General features: G+C 41.8%; 1 protein-coding gene across 1 annotated transcript in view; it reads right to left on the bottom strand.

Annotated features, from left to right (window-relative positions):
• Positions 1-360: 360 nt before the first annotated feature.
• The window catches only part of lhx4 (LIM homeobox 4), an 80,377-nt gene continuing 69,831 nt past the window's right edge, over positions 361-10,906 (bottom strand). Inside the window, exons 4-6 of the mRNA XM_069937481.1 lie at positions 8,886-9,043; positions 6,381-6,552; positions 361-2,782 (exon numbers count right to left, since the gene is read on the bottom strand). Coding sequence (XP_069793582.1) covers positions 2,397-2,782; positions 6,381-6,552; positions 8,886-9,043 — 716 coding nt within the window. The 3' untranslated portion in view covers positions 361-2,396. The remainder of the gene's footprint in view (positions 2,783-6,380; positions 6,553-8,885; positions 9,044-10,906) is intronic.

The following is a 10,906-nucleotide window of genomic DNA, read 5'->3' as shown; positions in this document are numbered from 1 at the left end:
GCCCTTAAGAAGGGCATTCGTCAGATAACAATAAACTGGAAGCTGAGAAGCCAGTCATTTGCAGAACAGGGTTTAGCTGGTCAAATCAAACATATTTTGCACCCAGATTGTGTGGGTTTGTTCATTTGTTATCCTGCTGAGTCACCTTCAAATTATCATCGCCACAAAAATGTGAATTGCCAAAACATATCACATGTTCAAAAGAATCCTAGATGAGTAGAAACTTCCTGCAGTCAGATCTGTGCAACTTATGCCTTTGAAGTGGTCAGACCAAAAATCAAATTTTTGACCAGTTTAATTTTTAAAAGTGCAGATACAAATTCAGATTCATGAGTATGACCTAAGCAAAAAAAAACTTCCCTTCAATCACATTAATTCAAGGTGGAATGGGACAGAATTACTGTGTTTACTTATAAACAATTGTCCTAATAAAAGACTTCAAGGGGCAAACCATTTGTCACAGGATTTCAGAGAGTCAAATTGCTGTGTTCAGCTCTGGGGAACCAAATGTTTCATCATCTGTGCCTGATGTATACGATGAGCCTGTTCACCAAGTCACTTCCCATTGGCTAAATGTAAAAAAGCACTCAAGTATTCATCATTTGCTAGTCTTTTTTACTGAACACAGTACTAATTTCCTTAAGTTGCTAACAGATGTTAGAAATTAATTACAGTATGCTTGAGTTAAACTGCTCTATTGCTGCAGGTGAATTGTTGATTAAAGACCACATGGGTGGGATTTCTAAACAGTATTAAAAAAGAGAAAGCAGAAAATTTCCAGATACAAACCACAGCATTACAAAACACCACCATTAGGGTTTAAATTAAAAGAGCCACTGACCTTTCATCTTTTTCCCCTCATTTTCTACACTTGCATGGTCAGAAAAATAAATGGAAAAACTAAAAGAAAAATAAAGTCTTGGAGAGAAGACATCCATATGGTCTGAAATCCACATAGCATTTAATTGCCATTTCCATCCTGCTGCTTTAAAAGGCACCAATGGAAAGGGAAGTTTTACCAACAGCGCCACCTACGTTAGGAGGGTCCAAGTCAAGTTGGGTGAAATGCTGAGTTTTTATAATGCTTCCATTTTTTTTCCTGGGGGGGTCTTTAGTTAATTATATATACATATAAATAACTATGTGTGTGTGTACACATATATCACAGAGTAAAATGGAGTGGAAAACCGATTAAAGAGTGCCCTTGCATTAGTTTCAGACCTAAACTTCCAAAGTTGATGAGTACTGCTATGCAGATTGAAGTTGGTAGAGTTAGAGGTAACAGGGAGTCAGTTACTCAGCAGCAGGTTAAGGTTTGAATCTCCAGTCTGCTGTTTAATTTACTTTTTTGTTCTACAACCAGAGATTATGTGAAGTTTGTTAATCAACAGCTGGGACAATTCTGCACTGCCATTTGAGTAAACAATTAGGAGTCTACTAATCTCAATCGGTGCGTGTGTGAGTGGGTGGTGAATGAGTGAGGAGAGGTGGGGACTTCCAAATTCTGTCAGCTGCTAAACGTGGTGTGTTCCAGCTGTGATTCATACACAAAATGTGTCTCAATGGTGATGTGTTTCTCACGCAGTCTCATATTGGAATGGAACCTCGTGTCGTTACATCTGTTAAGCTAAGCATATTGGGCAGGTGGAGCCAAAGAGGCGAGGTGGCACACCAGGCTGAATTGGCCAATGACATTCCTATTATGAGTGAAAGAGTTCCTGAGGAGATGTTAAACTTGCAATGTACACTAGAAGTGGGAATGTGACAGTTACTCTTGCCTTCATCAAGCCCTTCTCCTTGCCACCATCCAGTCCCAATGCCATTTGCTACTGGGGATAGCCCCAAGACAACACCCATTTAATACCAATCCAGAAAAAGAGGGGAAAGGCTACTCACCTCCTGCATTGTATCTCAAATTCTCTGTAAAATAATTAGTCATGTGATGCAGAATATGACCAATTTTGCAACTTGCCACATTGCTTGTAGATTTTAAGTTTAACTACAGTGAAATACTCTCTATAGTAAGCCCACCTCAAGGTCCATTGGCCCCTTTATGATCAGACCAATGCACATGTCCCTCCTTTCACCATCCTGCATGCTACAATCACTTTCAACATTTCAGTCAATGAACCATCACTAATTGGTTATCTTCTGTCCTCACTCGCAATCACTGGTGTAACAGGAAGGCTCATCCAGGTGAGTACTTGTCCTAGATCCAGTGGTTTTGGTCCATGAAACTCTGTGCTGAATTTGAGTTGGATTCACTGCCACAGGGTGAGGAAACCAAAGCTGTAAACATATAATTGCTTGTCTGCAAAATTAGTTCTGCAGTGATCGAGGTTGCTGGTACCTCTTCTCGTCATCTCCGTTGCATCTCAGACTAATTGCACAGTGCGCTAAAACCGGTCCATGTCGTCAAGCCATGAGGCGGGACTTGTTGGAAAGTCTGGATAACCAGCACTGCTACCTGTGGAGATATCGGATGTGGGACCTCCTGTCATCATTCTCAGGGCATGGCCCATTCCCTGTCCTCCTTGTGCTAGAATTCCCAAGTTATTGTCAATATAGCCAAGGCTGTTCATTAGTGGGGTGTGCGCGGGGGCGGAAGCGATGGACGATGGCGACTGAGGGATTCCGTAGGGGCTACTAGCTCTCAGGTCATGGTACTGCTGTCCTGTACCATCCACGGTGAAACCTCCATTTAGTAACTGCCGACCAGTCATGTCACTCACACCACTGTACATCCCATTGGTATGTCCAAGCTCAGAGAGTATTTGATCATCTGGAACAATGACAAAAAGAATAATTAGAACTGTTGACAACAACATTCTTGCAAAATGTAGCCCTACCACTGGGGGGGGGGGGGGGGGGCGGGGGCGGGGGGGGGGTAATTAGACTGCCTCTTTAACTTGTGTATTCTAAGGAATACAACTCTAACTTGCATAATCTTGTTTTAGTGGTTAACTCGTGCAATTAAATATCTCTGTATTACATTTCCCCCAAAGCCAATACATCTAAATAATGCTGAACAAAATTACCTTGAATAACCAGGATATGGTCTGACCACAGCTTTGAGTAAACGTATAACTTTGATAAGTTTTGTATTTTAGCTCTTTGGATATAAAGATCAGCAAATTATGAAGTTAGTTAATTCATAGCTATCATGTTTTAATTATTTACATTCACAGACCCCTCATTCTCCCTGGACTACCCACTGAGCTGATTACCAATTAGATGCAGCCTTTTTAATTCCATCATTGAAATGCATTTGCCACAGTTCATGCCCATTCACAAAGTATTCATATTTCCCTGTACTTTGATGCTTCCCACTGCATTAATGACAGTGTTGCCACTCCTCCATCTTCATTCAGCTTAGTGATATGGTTTTCTCTAGCAATATCTGTTATGAATTAAAATAAGGCCATAGCTAAGAAAAATATAACAAGCAGGAATAGGTCATTCAAACATTTGAACAATGAATTTCCAATTTTACATAACCCCAGGTTCCATCTGCTTCATGACTTCCAGCTGTTCTTTTCCTTTTCCCATCCTTACTTTTTTTTCTAACCCTCTCCCTGTCCCAGGGGTCTCTCTATCTATCCGTCTCTTCACTTCTCCAATCTTCTGTCCAATACCCAACCACTTTTCAGACACTCCCCAGTTTCTTCACCTCCGCCCTCCTTTCCCACTTGATATACTCAATATTACCCCTTCCTACTTTAGTCTTAGTAGAGGGTTCTGAGACAAAAACTTGACTGACCATTTCTGCCCACAGATGCTGACTGAAGATTCCCTCCAGTAGCTCACTGTTTGCTCCAGTGATTCCGGCAAGAGCAGTTTCTGTGTTTCTCTATTCAAACCCTTGTGCCTGTTCTGCCATTCACACACCTGCTGGTGATATTGTATCCTGGTACCTTTTGCTTATACACTTTGTACCTTTTATTTCTTGAATTAAATAAAAGTCCATTCATCTCTGAATATGCTCAACAACAGCTCCAATCCCTCTTGGATGGAGAATTCCAAAAATCCATCACTCAATGGGAATAGAAATGACCTCTCACTAAATTGTTGGGACTGAGGGCTGATAAATCCCCAGGGCCTGATGGGCTGCATCCCAGGGTGCTTAAAGAAGTTGCTATGGAAATTGTGGAAGCACTGGTCGACATTTTCCAAAGTTCCATAGATTCGGGGGAGGTCTCTGAGGATTGGAGAGTGGCTGATGTGGTGCCGATTTTTAAGAAGAGAGGGAGGGAGAAAACGGGAAATTATACACCGGTCAGCCTGACGTCGGTGGTGGGGAAGATATTGGAGTCTATCATAAAAGGAGTAATAGCAGAACACTTAGGCAGAAATAATAGTATAAGGGCTAGTCAGCATGGATTCCTTAAGGGTAAGTCATGCTTGACTAACCTTCTGGAATTTTTCGAGGATGTGACAAAGAGGGTGGACTTGGGAGAGCCTGTGGATGTGGTGTATTTGGACTTCCAGAAGGCCTTTGATAAGGTACCGCACGGGAGACTAGTGGGCAAGATCAGGGAGCATGGTATTGGAGGTAAGGTGCTGACATGGATAGGAAATTGGTTAAGAAATAGGAAACAAAGGGTTGGAGTAAGCGGGTCTTTTTCAGGATGGCAGGATGTGACGAGTGGAGTGCCGCAGGGATCGGTATTGGGTCTCAGTTGTTTGTAATTTATGTAAATGATTTCGATGAGGGGATTATTAATAACTTGAGCAAATTTGCAGATGAAACAAAACTGGGTGGCGGTGTGGGGTGTGAGGAGGATGTCAGGAAAATGCAGAGGGACTTGGACAGGTTGGGGGAGTGGGCTGCTGAATGGAAGATGATGTTCAATGTAAGCAAATGTGAGGTTATCCATTTTGGGGGCAATAATAGGAAAGCTGAGTATTATTTAAATGGAGACAAGCTAAGGAGTGGGGAGGAGCAAATGGATCTGGGAGTACTTGTTCACTGGTCACTGAAGACTAGAATGCAGGTTCAGAAAGCTGTGAAGAAGGCTAATAGCATGTTGGCTTTCATAAAGAGGAGATTGGAGTATAGGAACAGAGACACCCTTCTGCAGTTGTACAGGGCCCTGGTGAGACCCCACTTGGAGTATTGCGTCCAGTTCTGGTCTCCAATTTTGAGGAAGGACATACTAGCTATAGAGGGTGTGCAGCGCAGATTTACAAGGTTAGTTCCAGGGATGGCGGGGTTGACATATGCTGAAAGGCTAGAAAAACTGGACTTGTATCTGATGGAGTTTAGAAGGATGAGGGGGGACATGATTGAGGTACACAAAATCATCAGGGGGATAGACAGGGTGAAGTCGGATTACTTGTTCCCAATGATGGGGGAGACGAGGACTAGAGGGCATAGTTTAAGAATACAGGGTAGGCCCTTTAGGACGGAGATGAGAAAACATTTTTTTACCCAGAGAAGTGTGAATCTGTGGAATGCTCTGCCACAGAGGGTGGTAGAGGCAGATTCTCTGATTATGTTCAAAAGAGAGTTAGATAAGACTCTAGTGGGCAAAGGAGTTAAGGGTTATGGGGATAAGGCTGGAAAGGGGTACTGATGGTAGTGATCAGCCATGATCTGTAAAATGGCGGCGCTGGCTCGACGGGCCGAAGGGCCTACTCCAGCTCCTATTGTCTATTGTCTATTGTCTATTATCATAAGTATACCATGAGGAAAAGAATTCTGACTCTATACTACATCAAGTAAAAGCACAAAGCTGGAGAAACTCAGCAGGTCAAACTCTGTCATTTATATAATAAAAATAAAAATCCATAACTAACGTTTGGGCTTGAGCCGTCCAAGGTATGGAAAAATGTTGGCAGGCATCTGAACAAAATGGCAGGGAGGGAGAGGACTGGGCACATTCCATCTTGATGGCGCTAACATCGACTTCTCCAGTTTCTTTTAACCTATTTTCCATTCTTCCCTTCCATTTCCACTTGCCTTCTTTCTCTTAGCTCTCCACCCCTTCCCTCTCTATTCACAGAGCCATCCCTCCTCCCCCTGCTTGCTGTTGTGTGCCCTCCTTCCCTTACCACCTATTACCTTCTGTCTTTGGGACCATGCTCCTCCACCTACCCCTCCCCCCTAGCATTTTGTTTGGCCACCTGCTGACATTTTTCTATACATTGATGAAGGGCTCAAGCCCAAAACGTTGGTCATGTCTTTTTCTTTGCTATATAAAGGACACTGGAGTTTCTCAAGCATTGTGTTTTTACTTCAACCACAGTTTTGTTTTACTTCTATACCCTATCAATGCCTCTGTTAATTTTATGAACATCTGGCACTCATTCCTAAAGGCTAACATAGTAGATTCCCCATATGTTTGTCAAACTATTCACGTATATTTAGGTTTACTCACCTCTGAAACTTAGCTCACTGTCACTGAGCCCACCATCCTCCACTGAGCTCTCTTTCCCACTCTTTGTCCCACTACGACTTCTCTTCACATTCTTGTAGTATTGTCCCCATCGATGTCTGCCAGCATCCTTCTTCAAACGCTTCTCCTTAGCTCTTCTGTTCTGGAACCAAACCTGTAAGGAGTTTGTGGGTTTCCATCTGTAAATAACTTCAATGCTAGCTAGAAAATGCTGATGTTGTTAGATAAGGTAGTATGGTCAAACCTCGCAGATTTTGTTTTTATAAACTCATCACTTAAAATCACTTAAAAACTTAAGTGTCAGGTTAAAAAAGTGGGGATATTCATAATTATTAATATGGTATGTTATATATTTTGTGAATATATTAGTGATAAAAAAATTTACTCATCTGCCACAGCAAATCATTTAGTCAAATCACGTTTATTATCATCTGATTGTATTAGTACAATCCGATGAAACAACATTCCCCGGTCCTTGGTGAAAAACATGCAGACATACAACCAGTCATAATACATATAAAGGCAACAATATGCAGGAAAAGTATTCATATTTGCAAATAAATAAATAAATATTGCTTTGTGAATATAAGAGTCTTGGATGGTTTGTGTGAGCAGATCCTCAGACAATTGGTTCTGCCCCTGATATCACTTTCCCAATCTGAGCCTTCTACAGACAATGATCCAAGTAGATTACATCAATAGGTGAGCAAGACATCAGTGAATCTCCCAACCATACTTGTGATCCTGTGGATTGACCTCCAATCCATTTCTCTGCAGCACCTGTACCACATTGTGATGCAGCTGGCCAGGACACTTGATAGAGCTCCTATAGAAGGTTGACATGATGGCGGCCAGTAGCCTTACCTACTTCAGTCTTCTCAGGAAGTCCAGTCACTGTGGCGCCTTCCTGACAAGTGAGAAGATGTTATGATAGGTCTCTAGTTAAGTGGATCCCAAGAAATTTAGTGCTCTCTACTCTCTCCACTATTGTTGTGTAGTGGGGGTTAGTTGTCCCTGGTCCTCTTGAAATCCACAATCATCTCCTTTGTCTTATCCACGTCCAGACTCAGGTTGTCACTCTCACAACATATCACAAGATTTTCCACCACTTCTCTGAGGAGCAACTCATCCTGTTGCTGATGAAGCCAACTACTCCTTAGTCTTCTGCGAATTTGAAGACACTCTTAGAGCTGGATCTGGCGATGAAGTCATGGGTCATTATCGTGAACAGGAGTGGACTGAGCACACAGCCCTGAAATACGTAAATGCTCAGTGTGATGGTGCTCGATGTTCTGCTAGCGACCTGGACAAACTGTAGTTGTTCCGTTAGGAAGTTCAGAATCCAGTTACAGAGAGGGGTGCAGAGTCCCAGTGAGGACAGCTTCTCCACCAGCCTTTGCTGAGCTGAAGTTGATGAACAGCAGCCTGGTGTATGAGGTGTCATTCTCCAGGTGGGTCAGGATGGAGTGAAGGGACAAAACTATTGCATCGTCAATGAAAAGGTTTGATCCATAGATGAATTGAAATGGGTCCAGCATCTCATCCTATCATCCATTGTTTTCCAGCTTTTATTGAAAACTAACTTGTTTTCTCTCTTTCCTGGTTCAAATAAAGAATCCCAGGCCAGAAATATTAATTGCTTCTCTCTCTGCAGATGCTGCCTGACCTGCTGAGTGTTTCTAACATTGCTTTTATTCAATTTCAGATTTCCAGCATCTGGAGACTTTTTTTTTGTCATTAATCAATATTTGAAGACAACTGAATAGGACTGCGGCAGGATATGGATATTGGCTGGGGTCTAAGGGTTGATTTTCTATTCAGACATTAGCTATTCAGTCCTCATTCTAGTATGTGCTCACCTTGCCTTTTAAAATGGCAGGAGTGAAGAAGTCACACTGCAGAAGCTTATGATGTCACATTCCTTTCCTGGTCAGGCACTGGTATTTCCACATGACACCACCAAGTTTTCTTACTTTCAATTTGTTTTCCCTGCCTTTCGTATTAGCATAGGACTGCAACTTTGTCTCTCCTTTGTAGTCTGGAGTGGGGTGGGGAGTGACAATCATAATTTACCTCTTATATCATGAGTATCTTTATAACACTGGACATTTTTCAGTGACTTTTTTCCCCTATAATTTCCTCTGATAGCTTAAAATGTTTAAAGAAGTTCATATATGACCCCAGCAACACCTTTCAAACTTGAAGTTACTAAATATTATAGGGGCACAGGGTTCAATTTTATAGGAGTGAAAGAGTTAATTGATTCCCCATATGTCATTAATCAGCCACAAGGCTCGCTCTATGATGCTAGTCCTTACCACGATTGTGACATCACTGCCCATTGCTTTTGCAAACAAGCTGCTTCGATTTTCAGCGAGGGAGTGATGTGAAAATAAAAATGTACTTTCCAAAAGTGAGAGCAATCGCCATGCAAAAAAAAAATTAAAAATCACCATGTCTGCCCAGAAAAGTGGCTTCTCCTTTTACCTGCACAACCCTCATGTCAAGCCCTGTCTCCGAGGAAAGTTGTTCCCTCACGTGGCGAGCTGGTTTTGGAGAGGTTTTGTACGCATTTTTCAGTGTTTCCAACTGCTTAGCTGTAATTGTAGTTCGTGGTCTCTTTGCTCCAGCCTCTGTATCAGCATCTGTGTCGGACAAGCACATAGGAGATCTTAAATTGCATGGACTAAGGTGCGATATAGTCAGTGCGGCCAAAGTAAGCCCTTCCATGTAAGTTCAATGTCAGTGTACAGTTAGTACCGACCACTTTCTTGGAAAAGTGTAACAACTGCAACTTGATTAAGTCCAAGGACCTAGCGCTGACATGGGATCACAAGGCAGTGTTAACTTGTGTCCAACTTTGCGTGTGCATTCCCATTTAAGTGACATCCAGATCTAGTCAGTGCTCCTATTCCTTCGCTGGCTGTGTACATTCGTACATTGTAATCTTGTATACATCAATAAACTCTCATTCATACAGTCATTCATTCAATCATTTATTTGCAACATCCAGAGGGTATTATCAAACAACATGCACACAGGCAAATATCACCATAACGGGCCCTTTTGCCCCACAAGCCCATACTGCCCAATTTACCTACAATCCTGGAACATTTTGTAGGGTCGGAGCAAACCCACGCAGACACAGGGAGAATGTACAAACTCCTTAAAGACAGCACCATGTTCAAATCCCAGGCACCTGTGCTGTAACAGCATTGTTCTAGCCACTACACCAACCATCCACCCTTTCTTTAAGGGTATAATCATAATGGTTCATATCAATAGCTGGTAGTTGGTATCTGAAAGAGAAAGTACTAAAAAATGGCAGAAACTGGGACAGGGGATGCTTTGACATATTCAGACATTTCAATGGAGAAATTGGTGGGGAATATTTAAAGTAAGAGAGGGAAGAAGAGATTTTAGATTTATTGTCAGAGTACAACAGGAAAAGACCAAATTATTGAATACTTTCAATCGATGAAGTTGTTCAAAAGAGCACATACATGACATCACGTTCAATCCGGAAATTCTGTTATCTGCAGGCCACACAGAATTTCTACTTATTTGTTACTGTGAACTATACTCAAGAAAACAATATGTGCAAAAAAAGAGAGAAATGTAGACAAAAAAAGAAACAAAATAAATGTGCAAGTCCAGAAAAAAAATTTCAGTAATAAATAATTGTAATGCGCGTCGAAAGAACCAAAGACTTGTTGATCCAAACCAAGGCTTTTATTAACTAAAAGACTGGAGCATATCATAAGTCAGTCAACCAGTCCAGAATGACCTGGTCTGGCTAGGAGCAATCCTTTAAGACCTGTCAGTAGGTGTGGCTACACTCTCAGCCAATCACAGTCATCCTACACTACCATCTGTACATATGTACACATTAGAATCTGTACTATCACAATAATGTTCAAAGAGTCCTTAAATGAATTTCTGATTGAGTTTGTTATTTAGGAGTCTGACGGTGGAGGGGTAGTAACTGTTCCAAAACCCGGTGGTACGAGTTTTGTGGCACCTATATCTTTTTTTCCCTTTGGCAACAGTGAGAAAAAAGCATGTCCTGGGTGGTGTGGATTGTTGATGAATGCTGCTACTCTTTGAAGGCAGCTTTTCATATAGATATTTTCAATGATGGAGAGATATTTGCCTGTGATGTATTGGTGTGTCCACTACCATTTAGTGGGCCAGTCACACACTTTCCACTACACATAGAGATTTATCAAGATTTCCAATGTCAGACTGAACTTCTGAAAAATCCTGAGGAAGTAGTGGTGGTGATGTGCTTTCTTCACAATTACATCCATATGTTGGGTCCAGGAAAGGTCCTCCGAGATAATGACTCTGCGGAATTAAAATTTTCTCACCTTCTCCACCTCTGATCCCCCAATGATCACTGGATCATACACCTCTGGTTTTCCCTTTCTGAGGTCCACAATCATCTTCATGCTTTTGGCCAATCAGCCAAATTTTCAATCTCCCTCCTCTATTTTGACTCATCATCC

Source organism: Narcine bancroftii, chromosome 5, assembly GCF_036971445.1.
Source record: "Narcine bancroftii isolate sNarBan1 chromosome 5, sNarBan1.hap1, whole genome shotgun sequence".
In the NCBI taxonomy this organism is placed as follows: Eukaryota; Metazoa; Chordata; class Chondrichthyes; order Torpediniformes; family Narcinidae; genus Narcine; species Narcine bancroftii.
The sequence above is the reverse complement of the archived record's forward strand: the minus strand, read 5'-3'. Positions and strand labels throughout refer to the sequence as shown.